This window comes from Lagopus leucura, unplaced genomic scaffold, assembly GCF_019238085.1.
Source record: "Lagopus leucura isolate 7727_CA_CO unplaced genomic scaffold, USGS_WTPT01 Super-Scaffold_739, whole genome shotgun sequence".
NCBI classification, from domain to species: Eukaryota; Metazoa; Chordata; class Aves; order Galliformes; family Phasianidae; genus Lagopus; species Lagopus leucura.
In genome coordinates, this window is record NW_024962255.1 from 5,250,491 (window position 1) to 5,272,341 (window position 21,851).

A 21,851-nucleotide genomic window follows, 5' to 3' on the forward strand; every position below is an offset into this window, starting at 1 on the left:
AAAGGATATTTTATGACTAGATTTTTCATTTGCATCTTCCTTTATGAAATAGTCACATATCCATGGCTTGCTAAAGCCAAGAACTTGTCGGCACAAGGCCAACAGCAGATTGTGGGAAGAAATTCTTATCTCCAGTACACAAGTGTGAATCTGGAGGAATTCCAGTTATTAAGCAGTCTATAAAATAAGGTTAACAATAACTATTATATCAAAATGCTTTTGCGATGGTTAACTACCAGTAATTAAGGCTGGCACACAATTTGGGAGACTGTGAATAAAATGTACTATAGAAATTCTAAGTACTGATTATTTTTGCCATTCACCATTATACTTCTGTATACTGATGTAATCTATTTGATGCACTGAGGGTGGCTGTTAGAGCTCCCCACAGATTTGAGTCCTTTATGTCCCTGACCGAAACATTAGTCTGAATTAAATTAGCTACATATTAATTGGGAAAGAAAACCTACCTCTGTACAGAAGTCATTCTAGCTGAAGGCGCCACCAATGTGGAAGTGAAAACTCACAAGTGCAAGGAAGTGGTGGAGATGGCTGGAGAACTCAAATACATTTCACTTAAAATGCCTGGATTTAAAGGAAAAAAAATATTAAAAGAAATCTTTTCATTGAAAGAAATCTGATCTAACATTAAGAGTGTTAATAAATTACAGCAGAGACCACACGTTAGAGGGAATCTAGCAACCTAACTATGCCAGCACTACCTACTATTAGGACAATCTGGTGCCTGTGATTCTACAGCAGAATCTTCTCTAAGTGTTTCTCTATCCTTTGCCATGGGGTGTTCCTCCTACAAACAGCATTAAGTAATTTTATGCAATCCACCTCACTGGAAACTCAGTGGTGTAAAATACACTGAGCAAAATATCTCAAAGCTATCCAGCTGAAGAAGTAAGATATAAGATAAAGGCTGCAAACAGGTGCATTACTTAGGTTGGTGTCGCAGGAGCACGGCGACATCTTTTTAAAAAGAACACATTTTAGAAAGCTGTTCTGCTATAGAATGCTCCTTAGACTGGATGCTCTGACATTTAACCACAATTCCTTAACAAATTATTATCCATTTCAAACTTTTCTCTTTTTCAGAAGTTTTAAGAGCAACATTACAGCAGCACACCTTTTCTACGCATTTCCTCCATGATCACATCTGTCTTTCCCATCTCACTTTCAGCTTTGCTGAAGCTAGGAGGCATCTAGAAGTTAGAAGAGAGCAGCTAGGAAAGCAGTATCGTCATTCCACTGCACCAAACAAGGCCAACCAACCTTCACTGAAATAAAGAAAGCAGCCTTATGCAAAGTGGTGTCAAACACAGTAAAATCACAGACTATTTGGTATCTCCCCCACATCATGAGCTATACTGCTCCCTGAGAACGAGTATTTCCAAAAACTTTGTATAAATAAGCAATCAGTTAACAACAAAAGAAACAGAAGAGAAAAATACGCAATTCAGAAATCACGGGGTCTGACTCGTAGTTCTCATAGCTTATACTACAAAAATAATTTAAAAGGGGAGAATTCAGCATCATTTACTCTGCATCCTAAATTAGGATGCGTCAGTAGTTATCCTGAAGAAAAGTAAATGTGGTTGTAGTTACAAAATGAGTTTTTACACCACCCTTTAAAGGCCTCAGTAAGAAACAAGACTTAGATGGGCACAATGCAAAAAGTTACTGCTATTTTACAGCAGAAAATGCAGATATTTATGTTAACAAAAAAGAATGTGTAAAAATAATCTATTTACTTTCTTCCAGGGGACTCAGAATTCAACGGAAAATGCTAAATCAAACTGCATCAACAGTGGGACATTCTAAGTCCCATACAGACGGTTGATTTTTTAGCAGAATCCTACTAACTGAATTCCTATGCATTTCTTTGGCTTTTAAATTAAAATGGTGCTGCATATCACAGAACATAATCAATCACAGAATGGCTTAGGTTAAAGATGACCTTCAAGATCATCTAATTCCAACCCCTGCCACAGGCAGGGTTGCTATCCACTTGATAGTGCCCAGGGCCACCTCCAGTGCTGGGGCATCCACAACCTCCATGGGCAGCAGTGCCAGTGTCTCACCATCCTCTGAGTAAAGAATTTCTTTCTAACATCTAATCATAATATCTCCTCTTTTCATTTAAAGCCATCCCCTCTTGTCCTATCACAGCGTAAAAAGCTGGTCCCCCTCCTGCTTATAAGCTGCCCTCAAGTACTGGAAGGCTACACTGAGGTCTTCCTGCAGCCTTTTCTTCTCCAAGCTAAGCAAGCCCAGCTTCCTCAGCTTATCTTCACAGGAGAGGCGCACCAGTCCTTGGAGCATCGTTGCTGTTCTCTCTGGACCCACTCCAAACCCTCCACATCCTTTTTGTGCTGGAGACCCCAGACCTGGGCACAGCACTCAAGATAGGGCCTCACAAGGCAGAGTAAAGGGGAACAGTCACCTCCAGCTCCTTGCTGGCAAGCGCACGTTAAATTGAAGGTACAGATTCTTACTGCATTTGCTGAGAAAGAAGCCAACACTGGCAGGCAGAAGGAGTTAGGACGCAGAACTGCTCCTGCACTAGGCACGAGTGAATGCGTTAGTTAAGACCTGTCTGGTTACGTTTGTTAGGCGAGTAAAAGGTTAGACTGTTACCACCGAGGTGCTTTTCGCAGTCAGCCGGCCTCGGGGCGGGGCCGCCCGTTCTCGGGCCCCCGGGGGGCGGCAGCTCCCGGCCGGCCCGGGCGGGGCAGATGGAGGCGAGCCGCAAGAGGAGCCCGAGCACTCATGCCCGGTAAGTAAGGGCTGGGAGCGGTGTCGGGGGTCAGGGGGAGGCTTCGGGAGAGCGGCGGTGGGAAACCGGCCCCCAAGCAGCTGGGCAAATGGGTCAATCCGCCATTCGGCTTAGGCTCTGCCTATGTTAACAGCTGAAATGTTGATAAACCTGAGTATTTATATGGGGATTAAAAGTTGTGATGGAGAAGTGCCTGGCCACACCGCCCCAAAAAGGCTTACAGTGGAGTTTGAGTAAAGATTATTATAAGTAGATGCTAGACAAAAAGGGGCCCAGACCCGAAGAGGCACAAGGTACGCACCAGTGTTTCTGTGTTGTGAGAAAGGCTGTCAGCACATAGTTCTTTACAGAGAGCAGTGAGGTGCTGGAACAGCTGCCCAGAGAGGCTGTGGATGCCCCATCCCTGGAGGTGTTCAAGGCCAGGTTGGATGGGGCCCTGGGCAGCCTGGTCTGGTATTCAATGTGGAGGATGGTGGCCCTGCCTGTGTCAGGGGGTTGGAGATCCACAATCCTTGAGGTTCCTTCCAATCCTGGCCATTCTGTGATTCTGTCAGCACTCGAGCAGCACACTCACCCCCATTGCAGGGTGTAGTGCCATGGCAGCTCCATGGCTGCTGCCATGATCCTATGCCACAGCACAACACAATATATCAGTTGCTCACAGTGGCAGGTAGATATTTTAGAAGATACATATTTCGTCCTGGCACACAATGGTTTCAACTTAGTTCAGTGGTTGGCTTTGTAAGCGGTACTACATTGTGCCCTAAACCACTGGTTCTGTTTCTGATCTGATCAGATAAGATGAACTAAATAAAGAAAATGCCAAATGCCCCTTGCCCTCATTAAATCCCAGGTAGATTTGCTAAAAGGAGTGCAATAACTAAACCGGCAGAACTGGACACACTGGCAGAGAATGGCTCAGAAATACTTATTTTGCACTGAACAAATTCAGGACATCAAACTTATGAAAGAAGAGATGAGCAATTGACGCTTTTACTCAAAATCAGGACACAGCTGCTGTTCTTGCCTGCATCACAGCACACCTCAGCTTTCTGTTCTTAATGACAGAAGTTAGAGGAGAATACAGGGTTGCTGCTGGGCACATTAAGGACTGGGGATTGGAGAGGACACACATCAAACAGAGACCATCTGAGCTCGCTGAAATATTAACTTCCGAAAGGTAGACCAGACAGCTGAACCACCAGCCATCAGTATTTGCATTTTTGATATACCTCTATGAAGCAAATCACTCATTTCTATTTACCTTCACTGACATTAAATTAAAGCACTTTCTGCATCAGGCCTTCTAAGCTATAGATCTATTGGCTGCCTGTCTGAAGACACACTTGAGCGTGCCCTATGAACTGCTGAGGAACACACACACTGGAACAGGCTGCCCAGGGAGGTTGTGGATGCCCCATCCCTGCAGGCATTCAAGGCCAGGCTGGATGTGGCTCTGGGCAGCCTGGTCTGCTGGTTGGCAACCCTGCAGATAGCAGGGGGTTGGAATTACATGATCATTGTGGTCCTTTTCAACCCAGGCCATTCTGTGATTCTATGATTTCCATGCTCAGGGCTGAATTTGTTAGATATTTCCTCATACTGTGCATTTTTATATGGGAAAACTGAGCTATCAGTGTAGCGTAACAAGATTTGTCCTCTTGTTAATATTAATCCACTTCAAATGGGCACTCATTTCATGTTCCACAGATTAAGTACTGCACGAATAAGCCTGGCTAAATACCAAAGCATATCCAGCCTGGAGGAAGGCACAGCAAAGTGCTCATTGCTGTAGAATAGGCAGGAACAGGGAGGCTGCTCCATGAGCCTGGATACACAGCTGACAAGAGGGCTCACAGGCAGCCAGTGCCTGCAGAGAGCTAAGGGAACACACCTGTAGGGGAGCTGGGAAAAAAAGAAAGAAAGAAAGCTGGCTCTTGTGATTGTACCAAAGGCAGGAAAATGAGATAGGATGGGAGAAAGGCCTTGGTAGCACTGTGGCCTAGTTAATTTTACAGCAGAGTATTTACATGTGTCCTTCAGCTACAGAACATTCCGTATCACCCATTGCAACATGGTAACAGAGAAAAGATCAGCAATACTTTCATTTGCAGCTTGCTTCCTATGCTACTAGCTTTGAAGTTGTTACTCCAAACTCCTACCACCAGTGACTGAATACCCTGTGCTTATGTTGTCTTTATTTCTACTGCCATGTGGAGGTGACTAATTGCAAGGTATGTGCCAAGCACAGACAGAACAACAAGAGAGGAACAAAGCATAAATACTTATACCACTACCAGATGAGTCGTAGCTATACAGGTTATGGGTATTTTATGGCTATCTTCATAGAGTTCAGAGTCTGAAAAAAGAAGCAAGGATAAAAAAAGGTGCAACAGGTATAGTTAGAAAAAAGATGAGAAAGCAGAAACCTTTAATCAGAGAGGTGCTGAAAACAGTTTGAGTTAACGCCTAGGTGCTAATGAATACATGGAATAGCAGCAGTCATCTTCCTACCTTGGGAACACTGCCCAGAAGGAAAGGCAGCGCATGTGCTGCTGTGCTCCAGGACACTGGGATCCGATCAGGAATGGGTCCCTACCTATTGGAAGTAGTACAAGAAGGCCATGTGAAATTGCAGTCAGTTTTCCAATTCCTCTGTGCCTTACTTATTGCTGGTTGTTACAGACCCCACCTGAGGAGGCTGCATCTCAGCACACTACCTCAGCTTGCCCACACAGTATCAGAATTGAATGAGATAGCAGATAATGGGGAGTAGATTTTAATCAAGCTCTTCTATCTAGATGTCAGTATAGTACATGACACTCATTAAAGACTCAGATAAAGGAGGGAAACATAATTATGAATTTCTGGATTTCCATTTTTGTTCCCAAAAAGCAAAATTTATAGCCTACCCACATTATTTCTTACACTAACTCTGGTCAGGAACCTCTCCCATTCAGAACATTTAACCATGAGCTAGAAAGCACTCCAGCCTAAGCCTCACAATCAGGTCAGACACTGACAAGCCTCCCAGTTGGTTGTCTTCTGGTATTTGAAAAGGAAATGACGCACTGGTGGCAGCCAATGTCCAAAGCAGGTTCAGATCTCACTCTCAACCACCAGTCTGCACCTTAAAACCAGAGAAGAGAAAAAGTCAGTATAAGTTGTGAGAGAACACCAGGGCTCTGTCACAGCGATTCCAGAGGAGACCTTGAGAGCTGAGCTCAGTCACTGCACAGTACTCAGCTGATCCTAATTCATCTCCTGTCAGCATAGAGAAAAAGAGAATTCTGCAGTTTGGGCTCACTGTCACAATTCTTCACTGAGAAGCAGCCATGTCAGCTCAATGTTCAGAGCTGGGCCAAGGCAGGCTGGTGTAAATTGCAGTGCAGAAATTGTCTCTACAGCATTTTGCTCTAGGATTCAGCAAACGTAAGACAATGAACTGAGGTTCACTATCAACTGTCTGCTCTTGGCCTAAAAGGAAATTTTCATAACGGAATTCCTTATATTCCTGTTAATTAATTTCTTAAGTTCCCAGTTTTATTGGTGTGAAAAAAATATAAGAAAACCCAAGTAGATCTGATTTTATCTGAAATAATCAGGGTTTAGGAGACAGCGTGTACTGGATACTTAAGTTTGCCTTTGCCAATCAGGAAACATGAAAAACAAAAAACATCCTGACCTTTGCTTTGTTCATTGTGCCAGGACTAGTCTCAACCCAGCATAGATGAAGAATTGGTATATCAAAACAAACTGATGTAGTAGTACCTCTTGTATGTAGGTGCTCCCGGGTTTTCTTTTTCTTCTGTTACAAAAGCTCCAGCACTTCTGCCATGCTAAGCTAAGTGCTTATGTTACAGGAAAATAAGGATCTATAACAACTAAGGCTTGGGTTGTCCTTCCCCTAGCTGTTGACTCTTACACTGCAGTCATTGTCAACATACCTGAACACTTTCTTCACATCTTCAGGAGTTATATCACAATACAGCCAAAGACAGAAGAGTGCACTAGAGCAGAACATTGCATTTCAGGATGTTTTTAAAATTTAAAGGAAAATGGTACTTTTAATTTTCCCATCTCCCCCCAAAAGGTGCATAACTTTCATCCTGCTATCATGTTTCGTGTGCTTCTGTTTGTACAGAACAAATAGTTACTGTTGCTGGAGGTGTGATAGCGGGGATCCTTTTATTTGTTCTCATTGGAATAACTGCGTACTTGCTCTGGAAGAAGCTTTGCCTTATTTATTCTTATGAAGAGCTCCCTAATCCTCTCAAAACAACACCTGTGAATGCCATTTTGCAAGATCAGTCATCTTCTGAAATTCAACCAAAAAGGTATATAATTTTGTTTTTAAAGTAGGCACTTTAACCTGGTGAAATTCAAATCAGCTATGATCTGATTAAATACATATGTTCTGCTTTGTTCTTTTCTAAAACTATGAATGCAATGATAATTTGTAATTTATGTAAAAGGCAGTATAGTTGAGTATTATTGCTGTATGGAACAGCTTTATCTGTTACATAGACAAATACGGCCCAGGTATCTGTGTTGTTCCCGGTAGTTTCAAACATAGAATACAAAAACTTAGCATTAGGACTTCAGTTCTGAAAGAAAACTTTCTTAGTTTGTTACCACAGGGCTTTGAAGCTCTAAAACAAGAAGCTGCAGTTAGTTCTTCATTTTCTTTGAAAGATTTATTCTAAAAGAGAAGAGAAAGGTGAAGGATCTGTGAAGACATCAGATCTGAGGTCCCTTGGTGGACCTCCAGGCATTACACAGATATTTACAAACAAGGATATTTACTTTTTCCACCTGTGAATCTCTGTTTTTTTTTGTTTTTTTTTTTTGTTTTGTTTTGTTTTTAATCTAAGGTAGGTAATCATATTACTGTTACCAAGTTTGATTTCAGTATTTAAACTAGAAGAATCAGTAGCTGTTGATGTCTTGAGCAGATCCAAAAGCGTTCCATTTATAATTCCACCAACACTGCATGGGCGAGACTGGATTAACCTGACCAATGAAGAGCAAATTCAGGAAGACAATAACTCCTGCATGACTCCCCAGTCTGGGCCACGGTCGTCATTTCATTCTTTGGGTATGACATTTCAAAAATACAGCTCTTGGAAGGGCAGTCTGATTATGAAGCATGTTCATTGAAGGCATATCAGACGTAGTATTGCTCAGTACAAGCCTACGACTACTCCCAGATTTGAGGGAAAAGTAATTCAGATGCAAATATTATGCAAATATAGACAAATGCAATTTCCTTAGTACAGCAGTGGGTACAATAATGCCCACGACAGTCTTGAAACTAACATGTTGATACTTTTTATTTTGTGAAGCTGGAGCTTACATTGTAGGGACCATTAACCCAGAGCTGTACAAGTTTCCTGAAGACAAGAGTGAGACCGACTTTCCTGAAGGCAACATTGGCCGTCTCTGGTTCTCTATAGAATACAAGCAAGCATCAGAAAGGCTCCTCGTCTCCGTGATAAAAGCCAGAAACCTGCAGCCTCCCACTGACTCTTGCATTCCGTTTGTGAAGATCTACTTGCTGCCTGATGAAAGACGCTACCTGCAGTCTAAAATAAAGCGTAAAACCCTTAATCCACAGTTTGATGAAAACTTTGTTTTCCAGGTACCTGTACTTTTGATGAAGCAGCTTTTTGTTTCCAAATCTTGTCTTATTGAATTAAAGCACATTTTGTGAAAATGAATTTTCTATACTCCTACCGAAACGCAGGTGTTTCCACTAGAGGTGCAATTTATTACTGGGCCTTCTGGAGATTCCAGGCTACTTACCCAAGTCTGTGGCTCCAGAACCAGCCTTACTTGTTGTCTATACCCAAGTTAGGGATTCCTGAATTTGTCCTACGAAGGATAATCATAGTCTGAACTATGGCTGAGCAGTGCAGCCCAGCAGCTCTAGATGTCCAATGAAAACCTATATTGATGTTTTTGTAGCTTTTAATTTCTTTACAGTGAAAACAGACTAGAAATTAGAACCCATGAGGTCTCTGGAGCAGTATTTGTATAATTGTATAATATGTAGAAGCTTGGCTTCTGCAGCAAGCAGCTTTGCACAGGTGTCATTGAATTATTAATCTTGGAAAAGACCTTCAAGATCATATGCTCCAACTGTCATGCCATCACCATGACACACACTAAACCATACTCCTCGCAGAACAAGTGTTAAAACCGAAGTAATTTGAGTTTCAGACAACTAAAAATGTTCTAAACATTTTCTAAACAGTCTTCTTAATCATTCTAAACAGACTTCTAAACATTTGTCTCTAGAAGTGAATTTATCATAGCACTAGATTTTCATGGCTTGAAAAACTGCTAGTTCTGCATTTTTAAAAAATCAACTGCTTTACCTTGGATCTTCAGATTCCTGCATAGCTAAAATTTTGGGCAGATTTAGAGCGCTGACTTGAAATAACAAAAAATCTCCACCTACTTACATCACTCTTTGTCAAATTCCTCTTCTGAAGTTTTGCTTGCATGGAAAAGTCTCAGATAACCTAACTATTATTTTCTTCCTTTTCCTGTGCAGGTTTCCAGTAAAACATTGCTTCAGAGGACTCTGAAGTTTCTGGTTTATCATGTTGATAAGCAGAAGCACCACCACCTCCTGGGCCAAGTCATTTTCCCACTGAAAAATGAAACCTTAACTGATGAGAGCAAAGTAGTTGTATGGAGAGATCTGGAGAAAGAAAACCTAGAGGTAGGTACACATCAGGCTGCTTGGCATTGTTCAATTTCTCTTCTCTTGGAAGATGTATTGGAAGGGTACAGGTAACATAGAAGTGTGTTGTACTGAATACATCAGATGCTACAGTTTGATAACTATTTGGATTTCAAGTTCCCCTCTTATGAATCTGCAGCCCAAAAGCAGCTGTACAGGCATTATCCAACTGTTCAGAGTCGCATGAGAAAGTACTTCATGTTATTTCCTTCTGTTTTGAAATTGTAAGAGCAGAAAAAGTTCAAGAGGAAGGAAGATCCAGGAAAGCTGATTAACCAGTGTTATCAAATGTCACAACAGCGTAAAAAAAGCCATTGCTATTTGCTGCCTTGGTGTAGCAGAAAGCACTAGCGTGAAGAAACAACCCTTTCCTCCCATTTATCCGTGTGAAGAGTTTTTCAGACATCTGATGAATGCTATTTCGCTTTCCAAGACTCCCTCGGAGTATGGCGATATCCAGTTCTCCCTCAGCTACAACGACTGCCTGGGTCGTCTTACTGTGGTGGTTCTGAGGGCAAAGGGATTAAAGCTCCAGGATGAGAGCTGTGCTGTCAGTAAGTGTCACTTCCCCTTTGCTACCAGCTCCAGAATTCCTGCTCCAATTTGCTCCTTCCTCATTAGTCCACCCAGCCTTATGCTGAGTGACTCTCAATAGAATAAACAGAGTCATTTGAATGAAAACAAACTGTATTTTGTTACTGGGGTAATTAGATTTTGATAAGTTGGTTCTGCTGTGTTTTAGCTTTGGTTCTTAATAGTTTGTCCTTCTACTTGAACACAGTGAGAATCATTGCTTTGCTGCGCTCCTATTCAGAATTAACAGCTGCCCCAGGGAAAAGACCTGAGGCAAATGACAAAAGGTTAAGGGCTGCAGAACAACTGCTTGCACTGAACAGCTGTCCCAGGGGGAACTGAACTGGGAGAAAACTCCCAATTCAGGATGGCCTGGCTGTTGTTTCAAGGACCGTGGCATGCAGTCACAATGGTTAGCCCTTCCTGCACTGTTTTTTTTTTTTCTTCTGGGACATCCTACTGAAGTGCCCTCGGCCTCAGATATTGAAAACAAATTTTGTTGTGTCCAGAACTTTAGTGGTTTAGTGATGGGCTCTGAAACTAAACAATATAAATGCAAAATAGTATCTAGCAGCTAAAAGATGTTTAGTTCTCTCTGTACAGACAAATCACAAACCATAAGGTTTCTTGGAACAAGCTGTTACCAGCATGTTTGACTTCAGAGATAATCTCTAAATAAGTTTATAGATTCTCTAGCAAATCCTACAGAGACAGGAATGAGAAGCTCTTGACACAGCTCTAATCTTTGATAGAAAATACGTAATGTAAGACCATACAAAGAAATTTATTTTTAGATTCAGGTGAATTACGTGTTTTTAAGAAGTAGTGAAGTAATTAAAAGCTAGATATTGTACGGAGCAATTTACATAGTTACTCTTTTCCATATATAGCACTCAGGTAACAGCTCAGCCAGAACAAGCATCTGTCTTGGTAATTCTGCAGCCCCTAAACAGTAGAGAGAACCTTGTGGATCAGTGGAAATAACCAGGAGACACAAGGAGCCTGCCAACATTGGTTCAGTCCTGACATTTCTGATGGTTTTTGTTACAGACGAACCTTAATGAACTGAATAGCAGGGAATAGTAAACACAGTATCACAACTGAGGTAATTTCAGCCTGCTCTGGATCTCCCTGTCACAGATTGAGACCACAGTACAGTACAGGTCCCCTACAGGAAGCATAAAAGTATTTTGTTGTCACCCTGTCCACCTTGTCACCATTTTTGTAACTTCCAAGAAGACAAAGCAGAGACCATTTAAAATCATTCACTTCTTTTCTACAGATTTTCTAATAAATTCCTCATAGCAGGACCAGAAGTCATCGATAGTACCTTTTCAAGATTCACTGAACAGGAGAATTAGTTCCCCTCAAACAGATACAGTTCTATCAGAAATCAGGTATCAGTTCTATCTATCCATGTACATACTACATGGCCTTCCCTTGTGTCAGATCAATTGTGAACACTTACATGAAAATAAAGGTTTGTTTATCAGTAGCTTAAAGAAAAAAACATCAGATGGAAGGAGGGTACAGGAATGGAAGATCAAGGATGACAGGTAAAAACATGACTGTTCTTTTCAACAGTTCTATAGTTGGAAAGGGCAGGATGAAGTTGCACCCTCTGTGTACTCTCTGCTTAATGTTACACGTTACCATACTGCCATATACATTTCAATCATTCATAATGGAGTTGTATACTTGGCATTCATTCCTGAAAGCAAAAAATTCCTTAAGCCTCCCTAACTGTCTCTGATATCTATTTCTTTCTCCCCCTACAAGGTGTCTATGTCAAGGTCTCATTAATGAACCATAATAAGTTAGTCAGAAGTAAAAAGACAGCAGCTGTTCTGGGATCTCCCAATCCAGAGTATAACGAATCCTTCAGTTTCAAGGCAAATAAGACAGAGCTGGATGCAGCAAGCCTGAGTCTATCTGTGCTCCAGAACACTGAACAAAGTAAGCTACATATTACGGTTGTTAAATCTCTTATTACATTGCAGAGAGGATTAAACCTGGAAGGGACTCATAATCATTAACTTTTAATCATAAAATATCAAAAAGATTTGGAGTGTTATTTGCTCTATTTAAAAAGTAGAACAACTTATTTGCAGTAAGTGTATGTCTCTTTCAGAAGAGAAAAATTCAGCAAAAGATAACTGTAGGGTAGTCACTATCAGAACACAAACTGTTGTATTTTTGTTTCATTCTGCTATTCTAAGGAAACAAGCTTATACAACTATCATTTGTGAATGCTTATGCATATAAATCCCCATCTCCAAAATTTTGAAGCCATTTACAATATTTGGAAGATGAGCAGTAATTTTAATTATCACAGCAGTTCAGGCAGTGGGATACAAGAGAGATTAAAAACATTTCCCCTGCCTAGCAGAAAATTTAATGCTTGAGGTCACCTTTTAATAATTATCAGAGAATCCATTAAGGAATTCTGCTTAGAGAAGCAAATCAGAATTCAGCGTTTCCACTGCTCACAGTGCAAGCTTGCCCCTGCAGTGCCAATCCGATCTCAGTAATTTAACAGTAATACTCTTCTTTGGATTCATACTGGTCTAAAAAGAAAATAATAATAATAATAATTGAGATGAGTTTACGGGTAGGTGGTTTGGAGGATGGACAGGGATTAGGATCAGTGTTTGAGTCTTTCCTCATTTTTTACTTGCACATGACGAAACGCCTTACAAAAATCCTGAAATTGTCTTCCCCATCCTAGGCTACATAGTTAAGAAGAAACAATCAGCTTAATCACAGAGCAGAAAGATAGCTGGTGGCAGAACATGAAATGGAACCTGTGTATTGATTCCCACCTGGTGTCTCAATAGCTGGATTTCCCAAGCTAGAGTATCATACAACCCCTGCTAAGCTTGTCAATGCCTTAAACTAGGGCACACTTGAACAGTACACTTGGGTAGAGGATCTAGACAGTCAGAACTGTGTGCCTTAATCTCATTGTAATTTAGAGCATAGGCAACAAGGTCTGAACTGATTAAATAGCCATTTTCAGCATCTAAAAGTATCTTATCACGTAAAAACTAGGGAGATCGAGTGTAGATTCCTTGGCAAAAAAAATGTATTTAAACATAGTTTTCAGAACATGAATTTCTTAGAGAAATAAAGGTTAAGATTCTAATTTATATTTCACATAAGCACTCATGGGTGTTAATTACTGTTTTGTTTTTTTTTTCCCCTCCCAGAATCACATGTGCTGGGGCGTGTTGTAGTTGGGCCATACATGTACAGTCGAGGCAAAGAACTAGAACACTGGAATGAAATGATCAGCAAGCCTAAGGAGCTGGTTAAACAGTGGCATGCTCTCTGCTACAGCACTTAAACAGCATCACTCTATGGACAAAAAACACACACAAATGAAGAAGCTCTCACTGCCCTTTAAAACCTGATGATAAAGGACACAAAGTCTTTGAACAGTTAACACTCCCATGCAGGCAGGAATAGAAGTATATTCTCCAAACACAATCAGAAGGCTTGGTCCCTGGTAGTCTGGAACAAAACCCCAACCTGTCCTTGTACGTCTCCCCAGATATCTCTCTGCTGGAAACAGAGCACGGATTAAGGTTTGACCTACTATGGAGATTCTTACATGGAAAACTCAGTCAATTGGTGGAAGCCCTTAGGATTTACGTTTGTTTTAGTGGTAGTTTCCTGCACTAATTAAATTACTGTTCTGCAACATAATTTAAAGCAATTACTTTCTCTCAAAATAAATACAATTCTTCTCTTCCTGACTGTTCACTAGGGTCCTGACCTTCACACCTTTTACACTCTACTGTCATAAATCAGATAGGCTACTGCAGAAAAGCATTTTGCACAGTTTTGTACAATTGTGTTCCAGGAGGAGCATAATTTCTACAAAGTCAATTTCCTTTCAAACAAGATATTATGTTAATTCAATATAAAAAAACCTTTCGATTTCTCATTGTCTACAGGAAAATACAATGAATGAAAATTATACCTGAGAGGAACTGTTAAAATAGATTACTCTTCACCTGATCACCCATCTGAAACATAAATAGGATTCTCGGTCTGTCTTGCTACATCAGTGAATATAAGAGTGCAGCTGTTAGAATTTAATCAAATATTAAAATACCATATCTCCATCAAATGAACATACTGCCCCAAACCTAAATTTAACTACAAAACCACAGAAAGTTTATCCAACATACTGTATTAAATTCCAAAAATAATGAAAGAATATTTAAATGCACTTACCAGCACACTTCATGTTTCTCAACCAAAATAAACGAAAAAGGGCCATTTTGACTCTTCCTGCACAGCAGTTACTCCAGTAATGAAAAAGATATGATTAAATAAGGTACTACGATGCAGTGCTGTTGTCACACTAAGATGCAAAGCACAGAAATCCCTCACCCACGAAACATGCTGCAAAGAGATGTAAGACTATACAAAATGTGACTCTTCTCCCAGTACTGCCATTACTACTGAAAAACTTCAGTATTTCCAAAGCTCTACGATAATGCTATCATGTACTCATAGAAAAACAACCTCTTTCAGTGGCAGTGAGCAGCAATTTACCTGTTTTACAGCAGAAATGAAGGATACACTCTTGTTCTAAAGGGTATTTTTGTAGAGAAGAAACCCCGCCACTACTCAACCAGAACATTTATCTGTACATCATACAATACCATGACTTCTGTGCTAATCACAATTATTCTTACACTAGTCTTCTAAGTTCGATGATTAGTCACCTCTATTAGTCCCTCCTTCCTCTAAGTGAAGAGCTGATAGGCCGGATGCATTTATTTGGTGACTACCTGCTCCTAACAAAATGCTCTAAAAACAGCACCTTGATATAAGGGAAAGGGAACACAGAGTTACAGATGATCATGGATCAGATGGCTCCTGGGAAGTAGAACTCCATGCCAGACAGTAGCACAGAAAGATAGTGCAATGACTTCCCATCTGGAATGCATGCAAGGAAGTCTAAAGTGAAAAACATAAGACAGTGGGACTTACAATTTCCAAGAAAGAATTATAAAAGCAAAGATCAGAAGCAAAGCTACACAGCACCACAATAAATTAAACTGATATTGAACTACACTGTTACATTACATAGATTAGATTTCACAAAGGAACACTACTAAAAGAATCAGAGAGAGACCTGAAAGGATCATGAGAAGAGAATGAGGACCAAGTTAGCCAGCAACACAACCACAATAGATGAAACTCAGCAGTTAGATGCACGTAGTTCAGCAATCCAGATGGCCCGAATTACTTCCAAAGTTATGAAATCATCCTAATGAGGCTGCACAGCAACAGGATGTTAAACAATCTTTAGAATTTCTCTAACATAATTGATGCCTGGTTTTCCTAAGTCTTATTAAATTCAAAGAACTCCTGGAATACCTTAATTCATACCAGATTAATATTCATGTATACGCCTCATTTAAACAAATACAAACACTGAAATTATTCTTTCTTTCTGTACGTTCTCCCCCAGCACTAAGTAACCCACAATCTGGAATCAGGCAGTGCTGCGTGAAGTATAGATGGGATGAGGTACAAATGGTGAAAATCTGAACAGTGAGGTAATACTCATTGCAACTCATCTGAATAAGTTTCAGAAAACTGCAGTTTTAGTCTTATGAGGTAAGAGTCACACATTCAGAGATGGAATAAAATAATGGGGAATTGTCTTTTAATAGAAGATAGCCAGAGATCAAACCACAAGGGTTTAAGGGGAGGGTGGGCGCTCTCTTTTTAATCAAGTCTACATTTTTGAGAACGTATTTGAGGCTTGTGGATAGCTGAAATGTTATGTAGAGACATTTACTAACTGAGAACAACACTGGTAAAGGTATGCAAGAATGCAATCTAATAGAATACAGAAAATACGATTTATACCTTACAGCTTGTCTCAATAAGAGTCATAATAAGAGGCACTTAGTCTCAGTTGGAGGCATAATTTACATCAGATAGAATACTGATCACTATCTTTCTATTTGATCACTTTCAGAGTAATAGTTATCAGACTGTTGCTTTATAAAGTCAGGCAACGTCATCATTTACTAATCTTTTAACAACAGTGTATTTTGATGGTGTCTTCTAAGACCTTAAAAAGAATCAATTTAATTTCTAAATCTGGTCAAACTGGGAGAAAGTTGTGTTAAATTGGCTGCAATCAATTTTGAAATTGGCTCAATGTGACTATATGTATTTCTTTGCTACCTTACAGCTAAATGCATTAAATGTAATTATTCAAAAGAAATATTTTAAAAGAATGCACCATTTAAAATTATTTAAAACCTCTGAGATTACTGCAACAACTTGTAGCTACACAAGATCAGATCCTCAGACAGATGTTAAAAGAGAAAATAGCAGTAAAACCACTGAGGCAGAACAGTAGAAATATTGCTGTTAAAAGACAGACTCAAACAGAGAGCAAGCACAAAAACAACAAATTGTAACTTGGTGATCTTTTTCTTTTCATCATTGTGACAAAAATCAAGGTACTACATTTCAATTCTCTTCCTCAGTCTGCATATGAAAAACAACCAGTCTCAACACTAGAAAACTTTTCCAGAGAGAAGAAAATTGAGATATTGGCAAGAGTTTATTAAGATTAAAAACATATATATTCATTTATTTTACAACAATTGCAAAGTTTTACAGCAATACTACATACAATCAGCACATATACCATACCCGTTCTTTTGTGATTATTTATATTTAAAACATTTGCTTCCTTGAGCTAATTCATTTTCCTTAGGTTTGCAATCCATGCCTTACAGTCTTTTATTCAGTCACTGCAAAAGATAATGCTTCAAAGATCAGGATGAAAATTTAGCAGGTGGAAATCCTTTTGCAAAGGATAGCTGTTTTCATCCAGCACAAAATGGCTTCTAATTTCCAACAAATAGGATGCTTCCATATCTGCTAGCAGTGAATGACACAGATCTGCGACTATCATGCCATAGGTTATATCCGAGGAGGGCACTGCAAAAGACAGAACAATTCAATTTACTACTTAACTTTCACAATACCACCTAACATTCAAGTTTTACCTCCATGAAAGCTACACTGGATTACCAGAAGAATAAACCAGCATCCAAGTAAGATATTATTTGGTTCTCATCTTTTTTTTTTTAAAAAGCAACATGCCAAACATTTCTCTCAACTGTTGAATCATAACACTTATGAGTCATGTACAAAATGAAGATGTACCAATGGAAACAACACAGGGGCTGAGAGACTTGCCTGTTCAGCCTCGAGAAGAGAAGACTGAGAGGAGATCTGATCAATGTTTATAAAAAGTGCAGGAGGCAACTGGAAGAAGCCAAACTCTTCCAGTGGTGTATTGTGATAGGACATGGAGTAATGGCCAAAAGCTAGAGTGTAGAAGTTCCACACAAGTATATAGAAGAACTTCCTTATAGTGAGGGTGACAGAGCACTGGAACAGACTGCCCAGAGAGGCTGTGAACTCTCCTTCTTTGGGGATATTCAAGGCTCATTTTGATGCCCACCTATGCAACGTATTGTAGGGAACCTGCCCTAGCAAGGAGTTGGACTCAATCTCTAGAAGGACCTTCCAACCCCTGAAATTAAAATTAAACACTGTTCATAGTTATTTACATGACTAATGTATGGCAGCTATTTTTCAAAGCTTCACAGAGATTTTGTTTTCATATAAGGAATCCATTTAGTAGCAAAATATTTAGTTACATGCTGTATAATAGATACTCATAATCTCACCTATTACTGTTGCTACTCAACTCTGAACTTCAGAATTTTTTAGATAGCAACTGAAACATTCTCTTTGGGTTGCTTTCTTTCCCCTCTGTTTATTAAGTCTCATATGCAACATGAATGTTCACCAGACTTATCCAAAAGAACAATCTCATACATATCTTAACTGTCAGTAAGTAAAAATTTTCTTTTCACTGAGAACTTTGCTGCCTGTAGTGTTTGTACTACAAGTTCATTCATGGAACAGTACCTACTGATCTGGTCAGCCAATCTGCAGGAATATTAAGGAAGATTTTTTCCATCAGCTCAGACACCACATGTATATTAATCTCACATCCTCCTTCTTCCACTGTCATCAAAGCAGGTCTAGGTACAAAAACAAAAGGCTCTTGAAAATTAGCTGCTGCAAAATTTGTGAATGAAAATTATACAATGTAATACAATCCTCCAACATATCAAGTAGAAAATTTCTTTGCACACATCTGTCAAATCTGTACAGATAGAACATGAGCTTGAAATATACCAAATATCACCACACAATGTTAACATTACTTCTAAAGTTACAAGTAAGCCTTACTATGAGACAACTGCAGAAAGCCAGGCTTTAGTAATCTCTTTTCCTGAAAGAGGATGAGAACTGCACCAAGTGACTTTAAAAAAAAAAAAAAACACCAAAAAAAACCCAGCATAAACATAAGGGAGATTATTTAAAAAGGGAGGTTTTTTTTGAAGGAGTCTTTCATTCCAGTAAGACTCCTAAGTTATCTGAAGTCTTGTATAAGCAAAATATAATGCAGGAAAATTTACACATCCGCAGGTTTTCTCTATTCATGCTTTATTACAGTTAAAGGCTGCCCAGAGAGGTTGTGGATGCCCCATCCCTAGAGGTGTTCAAGGCCAGATTGGATGGGGCCTTGGGCAGCGTGGTCTCATATTAAATGTGGAGGTTGGTGGCCCTGCATGTGGGCAGGGGGTTGGAGACTCATGATCCTTGATGCCATTCACAGAATCACAGAATGGCCAGGGTTGGAAAGGACAAAGTCATACACATTAAAGTTACAGCATTTCAAGAATCAACAACAGCCCTTATTTACCTTTTTACACTTGACCAGATGTGGAACTTTCAGTCTACTCTACATGAAAAAAACTAAAACTGTCAGAATCTGTTGGCAGCTTTGCAAGCACTTTGTCTCCCCACTGACACTTCCAAACACTAAGATTAAATACCAAGGAAAACACTGGAAAAAAAACAACATTTCAATTTCCTTAAAATGTAATCAAAGTAAAACAACACCAGACTAATATATAGTCTTATTTTGCCATTACTGAAGAAACCAAATGCTTGAAAATACTTCCATGATTTACGTAAGCTGGCATAGTATTTCAAAGGAGGTGTCGGCACAGTAGTTATTAATATCAGATCCAAAGAGGAGATGGTCTTACAAATTAAGCTTGTATGACCATTTGGAAATTAAAACAAGTTCCTTTTCTGGTATTTGTCAGTAGGTACTTCTGATGTTTATTGATCTTTAAATACTTTGCACAGCGTCCCGCATTCTAGCTGCTAAATGTCAGTAAATGCCACTGCTGTCAACTGCAGTGATTTCAGAGAGCACCAAGGAAGACCTTGGGAAGCAATTTATTCAAAAATACTAGTAATCCTCACTCATAATAGCAAAAACCTGTTTGAAAGTTTAGAACGACTTATGAAGAGATCATTGCCACCTATGCTGTGCTTCCACCGAATATTAACAAACTCACTAAAAACATGAAAGAATAAGAAGTAATTAATCTGCAATTGTCTGTTGCTACCAGCAAGTACCACTACAGAAAGTGTAAAGCTTTGAAAACCAAACACAAAGGTGGTCTAAAGATAGTAGGTAAGTTCTTCAATAGAAATTCTTCTTCCTTGTCTCTTAGTTTTCAGGATTTCTTCTAACTTTTCTTATTCATATCACAGCCCAGAAGGATTATGGAAGTACTTACACACTATACAGCACTTCAGTAAAGATAAATGTTCAGCATTCCGGTCATACAACAGTACAGATAAAAGAAAACCATTTAAGCATATATATATATACACACATCTAAGCTTGTATCTTCAGCATCTAGAAAAATAAAAAAAAGCTAAATTGGGTTCACAGCAGATGAACAAAACTGGGCTCCAACAGTTCAGTGGAAAAAGTTGGTGAGTTATAGCACTGACACAGGGAATGACTACATTGACCTGCTGAAGTGGAACATAGATTTAAGACAACATAATTCTCTTAAGTATAAAGATCCTACCACACTATCTATTTAATATCTTAAATATTTGCATTCTTAAAATAACATTATATTAGGCTTATCAATTCCTACTCTTCCCTGAAGCAGCACGTCAAATTACAGACTAATCATTCAGCATCAACATGTGTTCAAATGCTGAAGATCCAAACACTGGAAATCTGTTATGATTTTTCTCTCCTTTTCAGTGAGAGGGCAAATGGATGCAATTCATGTTCCCCTTATGAAAGAGGTGGGGGAATCTTTTCAGTTAAAAATGGAACTTTTTGCACTTCATTCTCCCTCATAGGATAAAAGCAGCATATAATTTTGCTATGATACTTGAATTTACTTTGGGCTTTTGAAATGTATGATTATGTTTCTACGTCAACTAGATCTGTTTTGTTTCTTAAAGTAAGCATCTGTCTTGTGTCACAGTGCCATCTACTGAGAACTTCACATCCCTGCTCTTGAAGAATGCTATTGAAATCATTTGTTAGTACAATTTCCACCAGTTTAAATATGTGGTTGTATGTTCACACATTTTCAAACTTGGGCTGAAAGAAGAGTCACAAGGAGTTTTACTCTGGTCCTTAAACTCCTCCTTCATCCTAACTCATCGAAACAGAAACGGAAAAACCTTGTTACACAATATTCAAAGGAAGGAAAAAGTTGCATTATGTATGGGTGGAATTCTTTAAAACTAATACAGCAATTCATAAATCGATCTTCGTTAATAGCTTAGAAAACCAGAAGACTAATCACACCTGAAGTACACAATTTATTATGTAGGCAAGAACTTAAAGCAAAGAAAATTGTAGTTCGCTTATCTAATAGAACATTTTATTCTTTTTTTTCTTGTTTACCTGTAGAATATTTTTACTTTGTTGTATGGCAAACATCTAAAACACTGCTTGTAGATCATGTTCTCATCTGCCTGAAGTTCCAAGCCACATTTAGCACAACCCGAGTATGTAATTATAGGCAGAGAAGCCAGAACACACTCCAGTGAAGTGTCAGCATGGAAGATGAGCTGCCTGTACTGACCAGTTGAAATAGTAAACTTCAGCTGTAAGACACGGGCTTTCACTTGAATCACTCCTATAGAAACAACAATTTCAAATGAAATTGCGATCAGTTTTATAGATAAAGCAAAAGGAATAGCTTTTTTTATATATATTTATTTATATAATAGCTGATAAAAAAAAAATCACTGATAAGGCTTCATGAATTTTATTCATTAGAATCACATTTAAAATGTCATATTTAAGAGATTTCTGCAGTGAAGAATTATTGTGCCTAATACTAAATCTAAAAATTTACAGATGTAGTTTCTTCTTAGCTACTGCTGCAGTAAATGCCAACATAGAAAAGCCTGAATAAAGATCAACAAAATGCAATTATTTGCAAAAATATTTGGCAAAGTCCATCAGTACCAGAAAGCAATCAAAATTATTTTCTATCAGAAGAAAGCTGACATTGGAACACAAGTTTTCTGATGAGATAAGCCAAACTGAAGAACATGATTCTGTGGTTAACAGATTATCTACTTTGGAAGTAAAAGAAACACCATCATTAGGAGAAGATTCAGTAACTTCTATAAGCAGGAATATAATGGTGATGATTGAGTGTAATTACACAGATTGAAAAAGAAACATTCAAAAGACAAAGGGAAAATTATTTCTTAAAGATCTATAGATCTCAATGCATAGCAGCAAATTGAATCTCACATTAGGTAAGT

At 39.0% G+C, this 21,851-nt stretch overlaps 2 protein-coding genes across 12 annotated transcripts in view; one reads left to right on the forward strand and one right to left on the reverse strand.

The window, feature by feature from the left end:
- The first annotated feature begins 2,697 nt into the window (after positions 1–2,697).
- Positions 2,698–13,860, forward strand: LOC122175278 (synaptotagmin-15-like). Of its 3 annotated transcripts, XM_042862811.1 has the most exons (8): positions 2,698–2,785; positions 6,930–7,122; positions 7,741–7,883; positions 8,131–8,426; positions 9,345–9,515; positions 9,970–10,090; positions 11,889–12,065; positions 13,319–13,860. In XM_042862811.1, exons 1-8 carry the CDS (start codon positions 2,779–2,781, stop codon positions 13,453–13,455), a joined length of 1,245 nt encoding a protein of 414 aa, XP_042718745.1. In that variant the 5' UTR covers positions 2,698–2,778; the 3' UTR covers positions 13,456–13,860. The 3 variants fall into 3 exon arrangements, with proteins under 3 accessions (XP_042718745.1, XP_042718746.1, XP_042718747.1); XM_042862812.1 differs by lacking the exon at positions 2,698–2,785 and having other exon boundaries at positions 7,000–7,122; positions 7,722–7,883; XM_042862813.1 differs by lacking the exons at positions 2,698–2,785; positions 7,741–7,883 and having other exon boundaries at positions 7,000–7,122.
- Positions 13,861–16,694: 2,834 nt separating this feature from the next.
- Positions 16,695–21,851, reverse strand: part of SHLD2 (shieldin complex subunit 2) — a 37,052-nt gene continuing 31,895 nt past the window's right edge. For 7 of the 9 annotated variants that reach the window (XM_042862810.1, XM_042862803.1, XM_042862801.1 and 4 more), the window contains 3 exons: positions 20,977–21,211; positions 18,099–18,214; positions 16,695–17,096 (listed from right to left, as the gene is read on the reverse strand). In XM_042862810.1, the coding sequence (XP_042718744.1) occupies positions 16,924–17,096; positions 18,099–18,214; positions 20,977–21,211 (524 nt within the window). In that variant the 3' untranslated portion in view covers positions 16,695–16,923. Of the gene's footprint in view, positions 17,097–18,098; positions 18,215–19,834; positions 19,957–20,976; positions 21,212–21,851 lie in introns of those variants that run through there. The other 2 variants (XM_042862804.1, XR_006177374.1) reach the window with 2 other exon arrangements.

Coding starts and splice junctions, on each gene's coding strand:
- LOC122175278 (XM_042862811.1), top strand. Junction 9,516..9,969: donor TGGAGAAAGAAAACCTAGAG/GTAGGTACACAT, acceptor TCGCTTTCCAAG/ACTCCCTCGGAGTATGGCGA. Junction 10,091..11,888: donor GGATGAGAGCTGTGCTGTCA/GTAAGTGTCACT, acceptor TCCCCCTACAAG/GTGTCTATGTCAAGGTCTCA.